General features: G+C 35.8%; 3 protein-coding genes across 4 annotated transcripts in view; 2 read left to right on the forward strand and 1 right to left on the reverse strand.

Moving 5' to 3' along the window:
- Nucleotides 1-6,253, forward strand: part of LOC137407520 (fizzy-related protein homolog) — a 36,093-nt gene extending 29,840 nt beyond the window's left edge. The window contains exons 10-12 of the mRNA XM_068094078.1: nucleotides 3,263-3,340; nucleotides 3,455-3,523; nucleotides 5,847-6,253. Of these exons, the coding sequence (XP_067950179.1) occupies nucleotides 3,263-3,340; nucleotides 3,455-3,523; nucleotides 5,847-5,879 (180 nt within the window). The 3' untranslated portion in view covers nucleotides 5,880-6,253. The remainder of the gene's footprint in view (nucleotides 1-3,262; nucleotides 3,341-3,454; nucleotides 3,524-5,846) is intronic.
- A 1,825-nt stretch (nucleotides 6,254-8,078) lies between these two features.
- Nucleotides 8,079-17,805, reverse strand: LOC137401017 (serine/arginine-rich splicing factor 7-like). Its single transcript, XM_068087362.1, has 5 exons — nucleotides 17,653-17,805; nucleotides 13,997-14,049; nucleotides 12,915-13,007; nucleotides 8,974-9,139; nucleotides 8,079-8,674 (listed from the first exon to the last, which is right to left on the reverse strand). Exons 1-5 carry the CDS (start codon nucleotides 17,756-17,758, stop codon nucleotides 8,295-8,297), a joined length of 798 nt encoding a protein of 265 aa, XP_067943463.1. The 5' UTR covers nucleotides 17,759-17,805; the 3' UTR covers nucleotides 8,079-8,294.
- A 383-nt stretch (nucleotides 17,806-18,188) lies between these two features.
- LOC137407494 (fizzy-related protein homolog) overlaps nucleotides 18,189-22,721 on the forward strand; it is a 29,196-nt gene continuing 24,663 nt past the window's right edge. Inside the window, exon 1 of one of the 2 annotated variants that reach the window (XM_068094077.1) lies at nucleotides 18,189-18,237. The gene's annotated coding sequence lies outside the window, so the exon portion shown is untranslated. Of the gene's footprint in view, nucleotides 18,294-22,721 lie in introns of both variants that reach the window. The other variant, XM_068094076.1, reaches the window with a different exon arrangement.

The raw sequence follows: 22,721 nt of genomic DNA on the forward strand, positions 1-22,721 counted from the left end.
GTATCTAGCTGGTTTTTATTTGTCAATAAACGAAGTTCAATTTGGAGAATGCTTTTTCAATGCGTGCACTCGAGTTGATTGCAGCAAAGGCTGTGTTGTCATTATATCTATTATATTACACAGAGTAGTGAGGAAAAACTTTACAAGTTACAGCTGCTACCTCACAGCTAACCCTGCCTTCAAGTTTACTAAATAAACTCATCATAGCTTCAAAAACAAGAGTTATGGTCTAAAACCGATGATTTTTGCAAAATTACAAAAAAAATCGTAATTTTTTTTCTAAGAAAATACTTATGCAGATCAATGATTTAAACTACATTGGATCCTGGCCATACGATTTTAATTCGCACTAGTTTTAGCATCGTAAGGCGAGAATGTCCTATAGAGGAGTATAGAAGCCCATAGTAATTATCTAATGTAAACACACAACCCTGATAAAAACATCAAATTTTTATATACATACTCTACATATTAAAAATTAATAAGTTAAATTTAAAAATCAGTAACAAAATGGTATGTTAACCATAAATAACTATAGTTACTTACACTAACTTTAGTGTATTTGGTGGTTATGATCAGCAAGAAAATGTAACATTATATTGTACGATGTGAAGTGCATACCGTAGGGAGTTCTTACCTTTGAGACGGACCTATAACATAAATGTTAAATTTATCTGAAATTAATTTTGTGTACTAAACACAAACTTAGAGTTAAATTTTTGTATTTATTTTACTAAACTTCAACTTTGTCATCGTCTAAAATTGTATCACCAATCTGTTTCTAGTTTTGTTTCACTACAACTTATAAAAATGATGCTAAACTGAGAAAGAGAGTGAGCATCGTATTTCTTTCAGGCATTGTGGGAGTGAATTCAATGAATAGCATATTGGCATCATTGTTATTTTGATGTATTCAGCACACTGACTGTCAAATTTGAATTTTGAGAGAAGTTTTTGTCGATATCATACGGCGAAATAAATGTCATATGACGGGGATGAGAATTTTCATGCCAATCCTGTTAGATAACATACATTATTAAATTTATTACAAAGCTGGGTTTTGCTGCATGCTGATAAGGATGTAAGGTTTAATGTCACTACTGTATATCCAGTATCCACAGCTAAACTGTTTGTTTCTCATAAGATATAGTTATATTATAGTAGTAGTTCAATGTGACGGATTTGAACCCACAAATTCTAATTGCAGATCAGTATAGTTGAAGGTTGATTTGCAACAAAGTTCACGTTACAGTTATTTGGTATCAAAAGATTCACCATGTTTTACTCTGTTGTGTTGTAGGTGCCAAATATGTGGAAATGTGATTACAAGCTCTTAAAAGCTAAAAAACGAACAATTAATCGCAGCCACAAAGACCGCCGTAGTTTGGAATCTCTTTTAAAAACGGCTCAAATGTGACGTAGTTGTGGTAGATAGCTTCTGTTTACACTTTCATGCAGCCTTATTCATCGAAATATTTTTACAAATATACTTCACGCATTCAATAAAACCATGTCTATTGTTCTTACGCATCTGTTTTATCATCATTGTAATGCTGTTTATTTTAGCAGCGATATCTCATAACTTACCATAAAAATTCGTCTAATTTTTTAACCTTAGCTCGAAGGAGTACATATCATTGTCTGATAATCATTACAAGCCTGTTGGTCACCTGTGATACTCAAAAAGTGCTGCAGAAATTATTTGCGAAGTATTGGGTCATATGGTCAGATTACGACTTGCCGATTAGACCAAGCCGAAACAAAACTGTAAAGTAGCGAGCATCTATATTTGATACGGGGTCTTCGGTAAAACTCGAAGTGTTTGCCATATACTAGTGCTGCGATAAGTTTTATATTGAGCTTTGTATTGGCCTTTCAATTCACGTGAGAACATCACGTGACAAGACAATAACCAAACTGTAATGACAACGTCAGAGAAATAAAGCGATTCCAATCTACAGCGGCTTTTCGTTTTTGAGCTTTTAAGAGCTTTTAATCACATTTCCACATATTTTGCGCCTATAACACAGCAGAGTAAGACACGGTGAATCTTTTGATACCAAATAACTGTAATGTGAATTTTGTTGCAAGTAAACCTTTAAAAGTTGACTTGCAACAAAATTCACATTACAGTTATTTGGTATCAAAAGATTCACCATGTCTTACTCTGTTGTGTTGTAAGTGCCAAATATGTGAAAATGTGATTACAAGCTCTTAAAAGCTCAAAAATAAAAAGCCGCCGTAGATTGGAATTTCTTTATTTCGATGACATAGCCACGAAATTTGGTTATCGTCTTGTCACGTATGTTCTCATGTGAATTGAAAGGCCAATACAAAGCTCAATATAAAACTTATCGTAGTACTAGTTTATGAAAACACTTCGGGTTTTACCGAAGACCCTGTATCAAATACAGATGCTGGCTACTTTACAGCTTTGTTTCGGCCTGGTCTAATCGGCAAGTCGTATTCTGATTATGTGAACCATTACTCCGCAAATAACTTTTGCATCACTTTTCGATTATCACAGATGACCGACAGGCTCGTCATGATTATCAGACAATGGTATGTACTTCTTCGAGGTAAGGTTAAAAAGTTAAATGAATTTTTACGGTAAGTTATAAGATATCACTGCTAAAAGTGACAGCATTACAATGACAATAAAATAGACGCATAAGAACAATAGACATGGTTTTATTGAATACGTGAAGTATATTTGTGAAAACATTTCGACGAATAAGGTTGCATCAAAGTGTAAACAGAAACCATCTCTCATAAATGCGTCACATTTGAGTCATTTTAGAAAGAGAATCCAAACTACGGCAGTCTCGCATGGCTGCGATTAACTGTTCGTTTTTGAGCTTTTAAGAGCTTGTAATCACATTTCCATATATTTTGCACTTACAACACAACAGAGTAAAACATGATGAATCTTATGATACCAAATAAGTGTAATGTGAATTTTGTTGCAAGTCAACCTTTAAGAAAAGTTTCAAAAGGGTACCTCTTATCACAAACTCTCAAGAATGTAAATTTGAGCAAATTAACCAGCATAAGTGTTTATACATATTATATGTAGAAACATACATTTCACCAGCCAATTGGCTCAATTTTACAGTCATGAGTGTTCAAATCAGTGTAATTAAATATTTAACTAATTTGCAATTTGGTTTGTGTGTGTGTCAAACCTATATATATACTCACAACAAAAGAATAAAATATTGGTATTTGAAACTGCCACTAAAACAACTTTTTTATCGTGCAGGTGGAAGAAGTAGAGGAAGATGGAGAAATAGATCCTGAAGAGGATGGAGGTGATGAAGAGGGCAAAGAGGATGTTGAGGTTAGTTATATTAGTTATGATGATACCAAGCAGTCTATTTAGAGTCATAGCTGAAGCTATGTTCGCAACGCATACATAGAGAATTATTATCTATCAGTCCTATGTGTTTTACAGGATCCGCAGAAGTTGTTGCGAGAAGAGTGTGCCTCTCGTTGTACCTTGTCACCTTCTCGGGATGAGAAGGTGGGAATGTCTTGACTTCAGTAGTTTGATAATATCTTCAGTTTAGTCAGTACAATGAGCGAGTTGTGGTGTGGATTTCACTAAGTGTAGAAATTTTAGTTATATGTATGATGAAATTTTGTAAATTCATTGATGATAACGGGACAATTTAGTTCACAAACTTTTTTATGCTTTGTCTCAGACCCCTAATCAGGTTACCAAGTGACCAAAGTGTGTGTAATGTGGCCATATGGCCCCCACCATGTGTGCTAAATGACTTGCTAACAGCTCATGTGATTTCGATTTTGCAGGTGTGGCATTGTGAAAGTCTACAATTTTTCAAAAGTTATTACAGAAAAAGTTTTATTTTAATCAAAACTAATTTTTGTGGAACAACTTATAATCAGCCAGCTCTCTTTTGCTCTAGCAATAACACTGCTTCATGCCAACCTCAAGTATTATCAATATTGTTGTGTAGATATCTATCTACATTATGCTCACAGCAATGCACCATATTTGCTGTTTGATACCTGGAAAATGTGTTTGAGATAGCAAACGTTCATGTGGCAAAGGCAATTTTTTCACTATTATAACTTTGGGTCTGTTGACATTCCACATAGCTTTTTGTAACTGGGTTGCCATGGAGTTTTTTAATCTCTTGAGTACCGCTGTTGAACAATATGAGTAACAATGTTTTATTTTAGCTGCACTAAATGTATAAACACAGCTCAATATGAAAGCATATAATCTATGGCATACCGTAAGTCCTCATGCTCAAGCCGCGTGGCTTGTCATTCGGCGCGCCTTCTAGTTTAAGGTAATAGACCGCGGCGAAAGCCATTTTTTAAAAACTTACGTGGGGCTCAGGGCAGCTTCTCAGCTTCCGCGTTGTAACCATAGAATTGCATTCATGATACACTTTTATGTACGGGGGTTTTGGCGACCTACCTGTTTATTTTCAAGGTCATGTTTTTGAAATACTTTAGACTAAAGAAGAATTTGCTTCTCAACTGCAACATGACCAGATTGTTCTTCGATAATATATTTAATTTACATTTCATCATATTATCACTGGTATGTTTTTTTTCTTCCAATTCTGATTAAAATATGGGATTTTTTTTCAGCTAAATGACAGACAGAGGCAAACCGGATAAACTAACCTCACAATCTTATTCAAATTATCAGTGAAGATTTTATTTAGTTTGAATCCAGGACATTAAATTTCTTGAGTGTTTTTTTTGTATTTTTTTAAATAAATTTAAATTCCAAACGAAACTTCTATCTATGAAGATGATGTGGTATGTTTAACTCACCACAGTCATAGGTTGTTAACACCTTTTCATTCTTGACCAGCATCTTTCCATAAACATTAAGCCCTCTAACAGCGCAATAAAAATCTAGCTGAGACATGGCAAGTAAGTTCTTGATGCAAGGGTTCAGGAATTTTAATTCGAAATTGGAAGTCAAAGAAAATTCTTTTCACATGTACTGATTTAGCTTGTTTTCTTATTCAAGAGGACGGGGGTACAGCAAAACCCTTCTCAACACTCTCGCTCCTAAAGGGGTCAAGGACGACAAAACCTCACTTTTTAGCCGCTGTCTGTGGGCATATGCAGCTTGTTGGTAAGGGCGGCTAGATACCACAAACGGCTTGTTCGAGGATTATTTTTTCCTTCGTGAGTCATCTGTTTTTGAGCACAAGCCGCGCGGCTTGAGCATGAGGACTTACGGTAGTCAGCAATTAATGTATAGTCATCAGCATTTTAACAACCCATCTGGCAGAAGTCAGACTCGAGGCAGAAAATCTATAATTGGTGTTGGGATAAATCCAGTCATAAAGTTATTAATATATCCAGCCTCACCTATAATCACTGTTTACAGTTTACACAGCTGCTAATGATAGCTATTGGCTTTAGGCAACCAAATTTACAAAGAATCCATGCTTGGAATATTATTCGTGATTTGAGTGAAGACCCTTAATTTTGCGTGAAGCTTGGAATTAGTAACATGATTGTTTGCCACAAAAGTAAATTCAGTTTATGTAATGACTCCACTGTCGTCGTATCTCATATTGGTTGTCTCAGGCCGTTGTGTCAAGTACTATGCTCAGAAAAAGGTGGCAAGAGATTGATGTAGGCAATACAAGAAGGTTCTAGTTATCAGTTGACCAACCTTTTCATTCAAGTACCAAGAAATGATTCAGGTTTATTTATTGCTCCAGTGTATTGTACCCGCATTTCATCTGCAAGTTGGTTATTTGTAGTCACTGATTGTTTTAGCAATATCATTAAATGTGAATGACAGTGTTGTAGTTCCATTCAATTCTGTGAAATTTGTGTTTTAGGTAGCCAAGACTATCTTCACCAAATTAAAGTGATGGCGATTGCTGAAATCCAATGCACCTGGTTCTGAGCTCGTCTTGGTTGCTTTGGAATTTGTTTTTCACATGTACTTTAAACCCGGGGTTTAAACCAGCCAGAAAAAAAAGTTAGTTTTCTCATCATTGTTTGTGAAAAATGTAATATTGGAAGCTCCTAGTGGTTCCTGTGTGGTAGAAATGCATTTCTATGTAATTATCAGCTGTGCAAGTTCATTTAACACATAGTAGTAAGGTGGTGGTAGAGCTCAAGTTGCAACTATATGAAATCCTAGCACAACAATGAATTAGTGAATTTCATTTTCAATTGCTTTTATCAAGTGATATGATGATCTCTTTACTGATGAAATATGAAAATCATGTGAAATATACTAATCCCATTATCATCTCTATTAATGCATGAAAACTTTCTCAAGTCTGGCCAGTGAGAGAGGATTGCTTATAATTAGAAAAGATAACAATACAATATTTTTGGGCAGAGCTTTAACTTTGTGAACTAATATTTCATATGGTGGGCACAAGACAAAGTAGTTAAATTATTAAAATTCAATTTCTCAAGTTTTTTGTCTTTCGAAAAATCAACTCTAGTGATAGCATTGAGCGGATATTCTCAACATTTGGGTTTGTCTATTCAAAGGGCAGAAATAGACTGGGTACAGAGAAAGTTGGGAAACCTGTATTTATTTATCGTATGACCAATACCTAAGTACACATTCAATAATATATTGTATCTACTACTACCCTTACGAATTTACCAATTTTTGGCTTCAATTTTAGCAATTGTAGATCATTATGCTCTGCTCTTCACTACCTCACAATTAATCACTAGGATTAAAATTCCAACTCAAACAAAGAGCTGTAGGTTATATACTCACTTTATGTGATAAGATTTCCACTCTGTGTTCCTTCATTCATGTTTGATTAAAGGTTCATTCTGAAATTTCCATGTTTTATCTCCTTTTTCTCATAACAACTCCCACAATACCATCTTCAACAAATGATTCCACAAATGTGTGTTCAATACTCAATTATGCAGCTATAGCAAGTGATATTAATTAGACTTGGAATTGCAAAACCTTGGCTAAATTATATAAACTATAAAAACTGGTTTAAACCAAAAAACCTGGTCTATTCGGTTTTTACATGAAAACTAAGGTTTTTCCAACCCTGCTTAGCAAGGATATCATCTTGTGCCCGTGTTATTAAAATATATGAATGTATTTATTGAACCTGCATCTCATCTTCATCAATGCTTAATCAACCATTTGGTTATATTCCATATGATTAATATGATCAACAGTTGTGTCTGTATTAATGTGACACAAAATTTTTCTGATGCGATTTAGTGGCCCAATTAGTTTCGATAACATGTGGTCTTCAAAAACTATCGCAAATAGTATTCCTGACCATTGTGTTAATCGTGTAGGTTAGTTTGAGGCTCCCTAAAACAGTTCATTTTGGCTAAGATGGATTCTATAAAGGTTGTCCAATTAGAGCTTGGGTCAACAAACAAGTCATATGTTTAATGGTTGGCTTCTGGGTAACGAGTGCATTAACATACTTCTAACAATGAGTGCATTAACATACTTCTAACAATGAGTGCATTAACATACTTCAAGATATAAATCTGTGGCGTAATGTTTTACCAAGGTTTGCAACTGTTTTAGCTAACAAATGTGGTTGTGTTGGTGTCATTATTTGTTAAGGTTGAATAAAACACTACTATAAAACCAAAAACCAATTTCGATGAGGTATTAATATATACCTTTAAACAGCTATAACATTCATTTTTCACCTTTAACCAAACTAAATTACCTCGTGCAATTGGATTATGCGCCATTTTTGGGCTGAGGTAGGGTTGAAGCTTCAACTTCACTGAATAAACAATGTTGATGCTGTCTTACAATATGCCATTCAAACAAGTTTTAAATAAAATTGATTGGTTTCCTCTATAGTATCTTGACAAGTGCCCAGGATCCAGCATAATTGTTCTGTAATGTCATTCATCTGTTATTTGGAAATGCAAGATTGTGATCATTATGGATACTATAGGTATTATCAAATATGTTTTTGAATTAATAGGGTACCTATTCATGACTATTTCGTACCAATATGTGCTGCTAACAGGAATACTTACTAGATATGACAGTTTCTGTCATTATCCAATGAAAGTTGAAAATTAATAACAAGTTTCTGTCATTTTACTTTGCCTAAACCTGTTAAAGTATATTTGCAACAATATTATCTGTACTACCACTGGTTACTAATAGTGGCATAATACATGCAACTGCACATTTGCAGTCAATGAAATATGGCAATGCAATTGAATAATGATAAGTTGGAATCACATTTATGTATTACACGGAAAATCGCTATGTACAAATTGTGGACAAAGGAGCAATGTTCACCGAGTCACTATCGCGAATGGCTACGATCTGACCGACTTCTTGACCTTGCTCGAGCTGTCTCTGGCGATTTAGATGCTCTTGGTGATCGTGATCCCAGTTTGTTAGGTGACCGAGAGTTCTGAATAGACCCTGACCTTTGTGCTGAGCGTGATCTTCCAGGGGATCTTGATCTACGAGGTGACTTCGATCGTTGTCCTCGAGGTGATTTAGAGTGTGATCTGCGGGGTGATTTTGACCTCATTCTCCTTGGTGATTTAGACCTTGCTCTACGGGGAGACCTTGACCTAGATATTCTGGGTGACTTCGAACGAGACTTTCGTCCTGATCTTGACCTTGATCGTCGCAGCGAGCGTGAACTCGAGTTTGATCTAGATCTCCTATGAGATCCTGAAGTAAAAACAACAATAAACAGTGTATGTCAATTAATTTTGTCGAGCACTAAAATGCAGCTCACAGAAAATGTTGAAAATAGTGTTTCCCTAGAGCACATCTGTGGTTATTTAAGAAATTTTGATCAATAAACTATGTATTTATTCGCTTGGTTACGGCTATGAACAACTGACATAAACCTTCTAGTTGTAATTTATCAAAAGGTATATAATGTTTCTGTACATTTTTGTTGGTGAATGCCATGTTAGACCCAATATAGCACTAACGTAAATAAAAGCTGAATGGGCTGAACTCACGTGAACGACGTCCATAACTGCGACTACGAGACCTTGACCTACTGTACCTAGACCTTCTAATCGCAGAAGAACGGCCTCTCCCGAAACTCCTGAAGCCGGACATACGACAGTCTCGACCAAAATGGCCAAGTCTGCCACACCTGTAGCATTCATCTCCTGGTCGTCCCTGAAACACCCAATGTGACACATTAAATAGAATAACCAAAAGGTCTGGTCACACACTCTGATGAAATGCAGTTGCTGTGAAGTGCATTTATTTGCTGTGACTATACATACTGAGACTAGTAAATGACACATTGAATCGACTGAAGTCAATTATCATTGTTTAATGAGAATTGACTTCAGTCCTGCGAAGGCCATGACACCCTTACCGGATTTGGATTATCATAATAAGTATTGTCGGCATATTGATTACAGTCCTACCTTCCTCATACAAGTGCCCCAATATATGAGAAAATCGAGATACGAGCATAATTTTAAGCAAGTTTCTGCCTTGAGATATGAGCCAATTCTCGATGATCACCAGTAAAATTGTGGAACAAATTGACAAGCATAAGCTAGCCTATGAATCAGCCAATGGACTCAGCTGCTGATTAGTTTTGCAGGTGGGTGTTCAAGGTGGGTGGTCAGTTATGCAGCTTGAAAGATGTCTGGTTTTTGTCACACTTCGACATCATGCTTAATGCATTCTGGAAATGAGCTTGTGTGTACGTGTATCTCCGTTTACTCATGTCTGAAGACACTATTTTTTATATAAAACAACTAAATACATTAGATGCTCCTATAACGTAAATTTTGGATACCGTAAAAAATTTATGTGAAATTTTTGCTTTTTCCCATGTAAAACATTCTATATAACATGTGTGAAGTCAGGCAATTTTTCAATTTCGATTTGAATGTTAGTTTATCTTGCCGCACTTGCGGAAAAAAAGCCACGCACAGAGAGAGCGTTATATCTATTAAATATAACTTTCATGACATTCTAGTTCGTCGTAATAGATCATTAAATGTGTCCACAAAAAGGAGAATAGGATAGCTTCGCAATTGTCCATAAATACAAAAGCAATCGATTGGTGCAGGTTTTACAGCGTAGGTCGACCAATCTGGATGTCACAAGTTGGAGTATCATAGAAAATTATCCTTTATTCCAACCTTGACCCCTGAATACTGATAGATGACAAACAGGTGGAACTGCTTTCTTTAGTAAAAATATTTTGTTGTTTCACCTTATTGTAGATGCACAAAATACAATCAAACATGGATAACTCGAACTTCACGGGACCGAGCAAAAGTGTTCGAATTATCAGAGCGTTCAAGTTATCAGAGCACTGTCACAAGTCCATGTATTTACTTATTAGTAGATACATGTACATATACAAACTATAGTATAAATCAAAAGCACAAATGGCTTGTTTCAAATTAAATGCTTCTAATGTAAAGTTAAAACATTTTTTATCAAAAAGTATAGAGATTTTTCTATCACTTGAGATTGGTTTGTTGTTTGAGGTGATGTTATGCCAGGACGTTTTTTTAGATTGATATTGGCAAAACTTGATCGTTGTTGAAATGCTCAAAAAAAAGACATCTTTTTCTTTTGAGCGTTATATCTATGAACAATTTTGCCGACTTTTCTTGAAGTTAATGCAAAGATTACCTCACTTTGAACTATGAGGTCAACAGAACACCATTTTTTCATGAAAACCTCAACAAATAATATTCACAAACAAACTTTACCTTGCTTCCGAAGGGCAATCGCTAAGCGGATGTTTGGTATAAATCAAATTTCACCAAACCTTTAGAAAAGTCGTTGACAAAAATATTTTGCCGATGGTGGTGATAACGACGCTTATGAATTACGAAAAGTTGAGGTTTACCTCTATGGCTTGGAATAAAGTGATTTTCTAAAGCGATAACAACCGTTTCGGTAGCCGTTGGGCAAAAAACAGTTTGAGTTAAGTGTTGGGTTCGAGTTATCTATAGCAATTTATCATTACGTGGGAACGGACCAAAGAAACCGTTCGAATTAACCATGTGTTCGAGCTATCCGTGGGCGAGTTATCCATGTTTGACTGTATTTGTTATTAGTTTTAAGCAGATCGATGTGAATGAACGTCGAAAATGTGCAGTACACATCAACTTGTAAAATCGCTGCAATTATGGTCTATAAAACCAGTGAGATTGATTATAAAACGAAAGTCGTCGATGCAAACCAATAATACTGCAGTTACAGTACAGCCCACAAATTGTAAGAGTTAGGTCAAGTTTTTCCTTTTTACATGGCCAAAGGGGTCGGAGTGTGTAAACGTCTTAGAACGGATTAGGCATATTACATGAATTTTACTGTTCTTGTAACGTTAATTCCCTATAACGCAAACGCTCCTAGAAAAGATTAATGTAACAGTACAAATTAATCCATTACCGTACAATGAAAATACCACATAAAACAGCATATTGCAGGGGAAAAAACTTGCTTTTAATTGTAAGTCTGTATCTATGCTAACAAAGTAACAAATACCTATTTAGGCGCGCAAACTTGCAACGATACGTAACATTACTATGTATACTACTGCACGTTTTCACATTCGACACAGACCTGGTGACATTCACTAGTGTTACATGCTGCGAATATTTGAACTTCGAAGTTATGGTTTTAATTATAGGAATGAGGAAGGCGTATTTACATGATACGCAGGAGTAGTCGCACAACTCCCAATTGTTCATAGCTGACGAGTTCACATGCTATGAATAAATTGTCGCACAGCTTCACTTTTTTATATTAGTCTGTTGCGCTTTTAGCTACACCGGGGCGCATATTATACATCGTGGCTGACACTCCTAAAATGCGTTCATGGTCAAATGTCAATGCGGGTAGAAAATTTTTCTTTCAAACTCGGGAGTTAATATTTTTTATTTCGGAATTGAGTTTTTTAAACCCTTGCATTAAAAACAGAACAGCAGAGGGATACTGTTAGGACATCACTAATGAAAATCCAACTTCCGAGCGCCAAGATTTGTGCAGCAATACGAATATTGACGTTTACATCATACGCAGTACTTCGTTGTTGATACAATGTTTTCAAACATACGCCCTTTGAAACGGAGGTTTGAATTGCTTTGAGGAATTAAAGATTCAACGTTTTAAATCATTTACACGCTCTGAAGATAAAAAATATGACAAAAATTCTCAGGATGTAACACTAGTGTAAGAGGCGTCTGAGAAATACTTGACAGCAACGCATTCAATACACTAGACTTTGGGAACTCTATGTTACAGAAACTTTGAATTGAACTTAAATGAATTTAGCTTACTAAACACACACTTGAAGCTAAGTCTCAATCTTTTACAAAATTTACTTCAAACTCTTTATTTTTTATGATGCATTTGTGGTTTAGCACTTTTTGCCTCACGGTAAATATAAACTTTAGCCAACCTTTTTGAAATGGACCAAGCAACGCTGTTCTTGAAAACGATCTTTCGCATACTTGACAACTTAGTGCCCATCGAGAAACAGCTCGTATACTTATATCAAAGGCGTCTCATATCTCAAAGATGAAACATGCGCGAAACTCTGCTCATATCTCGATGTTCTCGCGTGTTGGAACACTCATATGTTGAGGGATGACAATATAAGAAATATTGCATTGAGACATGACCACATTGGCATGTAAGCTCAGCTCAAGGACGCATTGATTAAGCTTGTGTGTCGAGGTATGACTGTATTCAATATGGATCAACAATTGTGGTAGGCATGATGATGCGGTTAGTTTTAGCGAAAAAAAAAGTGCTGCACATTAACGATAAAAATCAGACAAAAATAAAAATAATACAGCTCTATGAATAAACCATATATAAACAGGTTACGTGTAAAGACTTGTCTAAGTCATTCGAAAGCAAATCCTATATAAAAGCAACTCAGAACAACCATTTTTAGGAAACTTACCGATGGCATACCGCGCCTGCTGAAACTCTTGGACCATTCAACAACCATTGTGGCACCTAATAGCTTGCGACCGTTTTCACTTTTGACTGCATTCTAAAATATCAATGTGCAGCTGTTGATAAAAACTGAGCATATCCCCGAGTCATGCCTAACACCCAATGATGATCAGAATAACCGGGCAATTTCAATGGCTCCATCATAGGTAGCCATACCCTAGTCCGAAAACTATGACAAATTCCTAATATTAATATTTAGTACAAATAGGTACATTGTTGATTTATAAATAGTAGTTAGCAAGAAACTACTTGAATAAGGAAGTTGGATGCTTGTGGCAACCAACAGAGACGGATATAGTGGGGCCATTTTCTTGGGTAAAACCGCCGGTTTAATTGAAAGTTGCAGACGACAACTTACCAATACTAGCAATCTTGTTGACAGATATCGCTAAAAGCAATCAAACGAACTCATCCCCTAAATCTCTTGAATTCATGGCTCACTTAGACTTGATTAGGGCTAGTCAACGGATTAAGAGATAATCGGCACTATCTATCTGGACATGGAACAAACTCCTAGACATAGGCGTGTCTTGGAGCAAGAGAGAAACGGATCCATGGAAATGGAGTGTCAGGTAAAGGCGTGGCTCCGGAATGGAGTAGAATGGAGTGGCTCCATGGACACCCGTGGTACTAGCCCTGAGAAGATGACAACTTATTAGCGTACACATCTTCTGTCTGATCACAAGTGCTTTTGTATAATGGCTGCCAACATGGAGCTTTATAAATTTGTAGAAGATAAAAAATATGTTTGCGGAAATCGCAATGGTCTTGACAAAGATTAAAGCTTCGAAAACCTTTCCGCCTCCTTTCTGCTTACCAGCGTTGGCTAAGTAGCACAGAAGGCATAATCCTAGATAGGTCATTTGGTCACGGATAAGCAGTTGAATCGCTCCCTGCTAGTTGAAATATGTTGGCAATGAAACCAGAAAACGCTTTGATTAGCATTTAGTAGTGACAAAACCTTATAATTTGATATCAACAGTTCTAAACTAGCAAAATACAACAGGATTATATAACTCTGCATACCTCTGCGTCTCTGTCATTTTCGTAGTCAACAAAGGCGTATGCCGTGTCTTGACCTACAAAAACAAGTTTCAATCAATTTCTAAAAATGTTGAAACACACTTTTCACAAACTACCATCGCGCCAAAACCTGATGGTAATATTAAGATGTGTGTGAACTTGACAAATTTGAACATTAGTGTGAAAGAGGAAATATATCCTTAACCTAGAAATTTTGAGATGCTATGTAATTTGATGGTAGCATTTTTTGAAAAACGAATTCTAATTCTGAATTTTGGAAAGTAGAGTTACACCCTAAGAGTAAATTGTTCACAACTTTTGTTACCCCTAGGGGTAAGATTTTGTTTCAAAAAGATGCAATTTGGAATTTCCTTAGCACCTGAGTATTTTGAAGACTGGAAAAAACAACCTGTTAAAACTGTAGAAGCTTCGGCCAAAAGGTGGAGATAGATTTTTGGCTTTGTCCGCTTATCGAACAACCCCATTGTCTTCTCAATACTCACCTAGTGAGCTCATGTTCAGTAGACCAATTAGGTCTAGTCTAGGCGTACCATACGACAGTGATAAAGATTATGATGAATTTGAAAAGAATGATTTACTTGATAAATCAAAAATTATAGAAAGGTGGGACAAGAAATAACGAATTGGGTTACCAAAACTCTGTCTCGGTAACCTAGTTTGGGTGAAGACACCAGAAATTTCTGGGGAAAAAGGGTATAGTGATAAGGGAACATAACTCTGGCAGTAACTGTTTTAGAATAGGAGATAGCGAAGTTGGAAGGAAAAATGGTGGAATAGGAAAATGGACTTGGTGCATTAGTTGGTATGGCTGGGAGGCATTTCATTTTTATTCTAATCTTCAAGTCTAAATCTATCGCATGCATGGGGATCATCATTTTTAATTTGTTTTATTTTTGATTCAATAAAGATTGATGCTAATCGGATGGACAGCCTTGAACGTTGACTTGCCAGTTATTGCAGTTTGTGTCCATACTATTTTTTTTATAAATCCAAATGGAAAGGAAATACTAGCTAGGCAGCAGAATTAATGAGAATATTATTTATTCAAGACTCGAATTCAAAATTTTCATGTTTGTTATGACTGTCAATGATAATTTCCAAACCTTACACTTTGCCAGTTGCATTATCTTTTGTTTTCCTGAGTTTTGTTTCCCGTCTGCACTTAACTAACCATCTGAACTTAAATCGCTTAAATAAAATATACCATTTTAATAATGTGCATTATTTTTTTGCAGCGCTAAAGAACAAAATTTTATGATATAGACATTGTTCAAAGCTTTTAGAATGACAATTACTGATATAGACATTGCTGCTTGCAAAATTTTACTCTACGCTGTTCACTCTCCTCACGTTCGCGAACTGCTCTATATTTTATGTTTCTGTTTAGTTTGTAATTCGTACTCTAATTGATTTTTGTCATCATTGGTAGGTGAAGACACCGAGGATGATGATTTGGGGTTTTTATTACCAACATCATCATTGAAATTTACCGAAGATGCAAATTTGGAAGTTTTAACACCGACATCATCGAAATCTGATGTTTGGCAATGCTTTGATACACTACATTAGAAGTATAAACCACGCTGCTTACTTCTTTAATGTTAGTTATTAATAAGCACGCGATTTACTTGTAGATGGATGTAGGATTGCAGTCAACGCTGCCAAGTTGAATGTTGTTTCATATACGGTATTGTAATTACATATAAAATAAATTGTTGTTCATTGCTGAAGAGCTGAGTTTACTCTCAACAAACATGGTACATGATTTTATGTGTCTGTGATTCTGTATTCTATGCTCGCTTTTCTACACGCTCATCTAAAATAAAGAATACGCAATATCCAACTTTAAAGTTTGGAGTTAGGTGGAATGAACCAACAGGTGGGTTTTGCAATCCAAATGCCATCCCTTGTGCAAGGCACACCCCTTGCACAAGGGGTGTGCTTAGCACACGGGACCCTGTACTCCAGTAAAGTAGAGCTAGAGTTGCCTTACTCCGACTAAGCTGGCGAGTGCTGCGTAGCAATGGTAGGTGGAACACAACTCTCATAAATTCATGCGGTTTTTGTCTCATTTTGCGGTATTTGTTGGTGTGTAAATCAAACCGCATGTTTTTGGGAGTTGTTCTCTTAATGTAGGCACGCAGTGCGATATAGGTTTAAACAGGTGCAGTCTTGGTATACTGTTGGTGCCCAAAACCGTCCAGCCTTACTAATTCTACAGTGTTCTAACCAAGCAAGTACAGTCAAACATGGATAACTCGAACTTCACTGGACTGAGCGAAAGTGTTCGAATTATCAGAGCGTCCAAGTTATCAGAGCGCTGTCACAAGTCCATGTATTTACTTATTTATTAGTAGATATATGTACATATACAAACTATAATATAAATCAAAAGCACAAATGGCTTGTTCCAAATTAAATGCTTCTAATGTAAAGTTTAAAACGTTTTTATCAAAAAGTATAGAGATTTTTCTATCACTTGAAATTGGTTCTTTGTTTGAGGTGATGTTATTGCCAGGATGTATTTTAGATTGACATTGGCAAAGCTTGATCGTTGTTGAAATGCTCAAAAGAAAAGACTTTCTTTTTCTTTTGAGCGTTTTACCTACGATCAATTTTGCCGATTTTTCTTGAAGTTTATGCAAAGATTACCTCACTTTACCTCACTTCCGAAGGGTGATCGCTAAGCGGATGTTTGGTATAAATCAAATTTCACCAAACCTTTAGAAAAGTCGTTGACAAAAATATTTTGCCGATGGTGGTAATAACGACGCTTATGAATTACGAAAAGTTGAGGTTTACCTCTATGGCTTGGAATAAAGTGATTTTCTAAAGCGATAACAACCGGTTCGGTAGCCGTTGGGAAAAAACAGTTCGAGTTAACAGTGTTGAGTTAGAGTTATCTATAGCAATTTATCATTACGTGGGAACGGAAACCGTTCGAATTAACCATGTGTTCGAGCTATCCGTGGGCGAGTTATCCATGTTTGACTGTACCTGCGCATTATATAACATAGTATTCTAGCACACACTTAAAAGCATAGGTCAAAATGCTAAGCTGCTGTTCAATGTACTTAGTACAGCCAATTGGGAATGAATTCAAAAGCATCAGCTATATGGAAATGTAGAAAAAAGTACATTGAACAATAGAATTCCTGAATGAATAGTTGGCATATGCTCAATAACAGACTGAACAATACAACATTATAAGTCACTCATTTCGCTTTTTAATTATTACAACAGAAAATATTAATATTTTTTTCGTTGTGGATAGATTATAATTAGGCATACTAACCAAAATGAACTAGCAACTTCTTGCAAAGTTGTGAGTGTCGGATTGGTATTAATACAAGCTAGCATATTTCCGGTTTTTTTTCTTCGGAATATACAGACATAAAGCCTATTCCAGAACTAAAAAATTGAAAATACTAACGCAGGCCTGACACCACAGAACATACCAAAAACAGCAAAACCAACAGTAATTCCAAAAAATAACAGTGACCAGCATAATGCTGTAGATACACGATTGAATAAACTATCAACATAAGAAAATCGAAATCCTTCAGCATTTCGCGCGTTGATAAGATTTGATAACTGATGATAACTCTAAAAATTATACTTTCCACCATAAAACTGACCATATTTGACATCACATCGACTCAGCCGACCATATCTTTCAAATACTTCTTCAACATCCGCTGTACAAGTTCTTCGACTCAATCTACCGATGAACAGCTTATGCATTGCTACTTCCAAACGGCCTGTTTTATGAGCAAAATGGCGGACTTATCAAAACGTCTCTGTAGCCTTAGTTCGCAAGTTTTCGTTATCGACAAACGATGGGTATTGCAATTTGCGATGTAGTCCTGTCTCCAAGAGATGTTTGACGACGCTTAGTCAAGTCACCTTTCTATATCAATTCACAGCCTAAATTTAAAAAAAAATTGAGCACTCATTTGATAAGTGTTTGGCTAAGTGTTATAAAATTATTTTTTTTTTTATAAGTTTTAGATTTTTAATATTGCTTTATAACAATACTTTATAATTGTCGTATCGCGGAAGCTTATATATAGAGTTTGACACACTGGTTTTGATGTTTTGTTCTATGGAACTGTTGACGCCAATAATAAAGGAACTTCTCTTTTTATCGCATATGTAATTCTCCGATCATAACTACGATTGTCTGAGTAACCGGAAAAACGCCATCCCAATACATCAAAAACGTAATTTTACAATCTTGATAACTCTCTGCTGGTTTTGTAAGATTTGGCTTTAATACGTGAGTGACCTAGCGCTTTTCAATATGCCATGACCTACTATTTAGTTTCTGCAAAGCCATTGTTATAAATCTACTCGTTCAGTATAACAATAACTAAACAAACTGAGATTGTACATTATCATCACCCGAGTAAGATAAAGATAACGGTACACTGTTCACATAATAAATTATGCTTTGCCACATTTGTAGCCAAGTATACATCATCAAATTATTTCATATTGAACCTACCAGGTATGTAGAGTTAGCATTCCTAATCGTAAGTGAAACAAAAGAAGGTAGAAACAGAACACGTCTTTATAATATATTTAGGCTGAGGACAGAGTAGCCAATGAACATCTAATAAAGGTTAAGGATATGCAGTGTTTTAGGTTAGTGTACTTGGTGTAAACTCACTGGAAAGAATGCATCATTTCGAGTGAACTGATATATAAACTGTTTTAAAATATAGAAAACACCCACATTTTAATTTACAGACACCTGTGAAGTGCTCCACATGATTATCAATATCCCAAGTTGGATTAATGTCAGAAAATAATAAGTTTTGTAGCCCTGCTTTCAATACATGCATTTTTTGGGGTTTTTTGTGAAGTTTTCTGTATGGCATTCACTAATTTTTCAAGTGTAGTGTTAACTTTTCCCTTATCATTTTACATGCTACATTCATTTTTCTACCTGTTTTCTGTCACTGTATTGCATCTATTCCACGCACTATTTTTTGCTTTGTAGTGCTCTTACAAGCCATTCCTTTCATTCAATCAGAGAATCTTATCGTTTAACTCCTTAGGCCTATATTTTTTTACCCTTACACAGTTCACTGCATTTTTCCACTGTTTTCTTATTCCCATTTTTGCTCTCTACTGAACTCAAGTATCTGCAATCTTAAACTTCTCACCAAGTGTTCATTCAGCTTATGTATATATCATCTGTTTGTTCTTTCATTACTGACTTGTACTCGGGCTTGCTTTGACTCATCATTGAGACCTGACTTCTCAACCCATGTCACCACTTTTCTACAATGGTACAACATTACATTTTCTTCGCTCAAAACAAAGCCATATGCGATCATCATACCCCAAAAGTTTTTTGTTTTTTTGTTTACTGTCATCTCATTTAAAATTTGCAAAAAGATTGATACGCATAGAAGAAGTTGGACTCATACCTGCATGTATATCAATTTTTATGAGCATCAAAATAGTGCGCTTTACAGCTGGTGTTCTTATGTTTTCTACAATGGTACAACATTATGTTTTGTTTGCTCTAAACAAAGCCCTCTGCGATCATCATACCCCAAAGAATTTTTGGTTTGGTTTTTACTGTCATCTCATTTATAACTTGCAAACAGTTCATCTATATGGATAAAGTTGAACTCATGCCTGTATGTATATATATGTAGCCTATATATATATATATAAATATATATATATGTATATATATATACATTTATATATATATATATATATCAATTTTTATGAGAGCATCAAAATAGTGTGTTTTACAGCTGGTGTTCTTATGTCTTTGTAAGTAGTCTCGGACTTGCTTCAAATTTTTTCATGTATTTTCTCTTAGATTTTTCAGTTCAAGTTTGAATGATAAAATTCTGATCTTTACCTCCTTTCTTGTTCTTTTTACACAACCCTCTCCCATAACTTTGGATTGTCACTAGTCAGTTTTTTTTCGGTAGGACTCCTAGCCAGATAGTTTATTTACTTCTCTAGATGGACGCTAACACCGTTTTCTCATTTCATCTTATAGAACAGTGGTTCCCAACCTTTTTTTTGCTTTTACTCCTTTGCAAAATTTTCAAATACAAATCCCCCCCCCCCCCGGAAAAAGTGAAGTGTGAACCTATAGGCCTACTATATATTGTATTCACTGAAATGGCTACACAGGTACATATATGTAGGTCAGCAGCGCATATGCATATATTTATTTGTTAAATAACTGAGAGTAGCATATATAGTAATAAATCACGCTAACATTATTGTTATTCCGGTACACTCAACGGGTGTGGGGTGAGATTATGAGTTCTAATGAGACCGCTCCTGCTGATGCCTCTGCAAGTTTTCACAAATCAGGCTTTGTTTTTATAATGCACATCTCAAGTCGCTCTCAAGGTCAAGTCGATTTCTTTTCTCATTTTTAAGGTGCAGCATTGATGAAAATCCTACTACGCGTAGGATTTTCATCAATGCTGAAGGATTTTTACGTGCAGCTAAATGGCATCAGAATCATTATTGCCTTTTTAGCAATGAGTAGAGAATTTTTTCTCGCTGAGAGCCAAAACTGGTCAATAGACATTGATCTGAGATCATCTTTCAGTGAAGAAATGTTAACCAACTCAACAAACTCCTATTGTAGCTCCTCTAGAATTTCTTCAACAGTGCGTTGAAATGGATTTCGTGTGATGTTGAGCATCTTTTTATTTTCTGAAGGTAGCTCAGGGAAGTAGCATCCAAATTATGTTGAAATCGAACAGGTGTTCAGTAATGGTTGCCACTAGACTACCAAGAGCAGGTTTTTTATATTCCAATAATTCAGTGAGTGTGGGAAAGGATACAGTGTTCCCAGTGCAGGTTCGTGTATGCCACAGTACCAGCTTTGCTTTGAAAGCATCAATGCTGTCATGAAAGGCAAAGAAATGATGATTGCTCCCTTGTAACTTCAAGTTCAACTTGTTTAGCTAGGCAAATGTATCAACCAGGTATGCAGTCTCAAATACATAGTTATCAGCTTTCATGGCTGCTAAAAGTTCATGCTGGCCTTTACTTTCAAGAAGTTTCATAACCTGGGACATATGTAGCTCAAAGAGCCTGCCTAACATGTTTCCCTTGGACAACCACCTCACTTCAGTATGAAATAACAAAGTTGTAAACACGACATCACTTTCAGAACACAGTGCTGAAAACAATCTGGTATTTAGTGCTGATGCTTTGATGTAATTCACAACTGTTATGTTCACATCCAAGTTCAATTTCAACGCTTGTGGAAGAGTTTTTGATGCCAATGCTTCACAGTGAATGAAGCAATGCACTCCTTCTATATCAGGGTTCTTCTGCTTGATCTGTTTTACAAAGCCTGATCTACATCCTAACATAGCAGGTGCTCCATCAGTGCATACACTTATTAACTTCTCCCAACCTAACTTGGCCTTTTCAAGGAAATTTTCTACTATTTTTAACACATCCCTTGGTGAAGTTGTTTGAAGCAAGGGCTGACAAAACAGAAACTTCTCTTCAATGGATGTGTCATGCACATATCTACCATCCACCAGTAGCTGGGAAAGACTGGCAACATCAGTTGACTCATCAATTTGTATGGCTCAAAATAGGAATGCTTTAATCTTAGCAACTAATTTCTCTTCAATACTTGCTGCAATATCATCAATGCATCGCTTCACAGTGTTGTTGGATGGTGGGATGTCTTGAAATCTTTGCCCAGTTAGTTTTCAAAGTACTATTGATGCGCAGTCTAGCATACATGGCTTGATCAAGGTCTCTCCTATTGTATGTGCCTCTTTACACTGAGCAATACGGTAGGAAACAGCGTATGAAGCTGTAATTAGTGCATTACTATGAGCATAGAGATCTCCACTTGCATCAAGTCGACTTCTCTTTACTTGCCGCTCTTTGGAGTAAAAGTAATTCCGGTCATTCTCAGCTAGTGTGGGGTAAATTTTTTGCGAGTTTTGCTTCAACTGAAAGGGTTTCATGAAGTCATTTGAGAAAGTTTTCAGGCATATCACACATTGCGGAGGCCGACGACCGTTTTTCATAAGATACGAAAACCCATAATCTAAGTAACTCTCAGTGTAGGTTCGTTTCTTTGCCTTTGACATCTTGCACTAATTAGTAGTTGTAAAAATAAAGCGGCGGCTAAAAATTATTATAAACGACCTAGTATCTGTTTGTACAATAATAATCATCTGGACTGTATTAATATTTTTATTTAATCTACTAATATGATAGATACATGATTATGTGACTTATTTGCAGAAAAGCAAGTAAGACAACATGAGTGATAATAGAAAACAATAATGTGAGCATAGATGTAATTATACTTGTACAAAGAATCTTACAGTTTTTTTCTTTGACATGTGATGTAGTAGTTGACAAGTGAGTATGTCCTTGTGTCAAATACATGTGCGCTGTGAGCAGCACAATGTCAAATTAAGCCTTAGTTTGACCTTAGTTACTAAGGTCATTAATTAAGGTTAAGTTTGCTTATTGGAATTTTTCCAAATTGTTGGCAAAGATTATTACATTTACAGTACCTACATGCAGACTGTATTACAATGAATGTAAAGTAAAAGGTACTTGGTCTACTACCCTAGCCAGAATATACATGTAATAGAAGAGGAATGAGAACAGAACACACATCTAGGATTTTGTTAAAGCTTAAAAGCGTGTTCAAAAAATGCGAAATTATAAA

This window comes from Watersipora subatra, chromosome 1 (genome assembly GCF_963576615.1).
Source record: "Watersipora subatra chromosome 1, tzWatSuba1.1, whole genome shotgun sequence".
Taxonomy (NCBI): Eukaryota; Metazoa; Bryozoa; class Gymnolaemata; order Cheilostomatida; family Watersiporidae; genus Watersipora; species Watersipora subatra.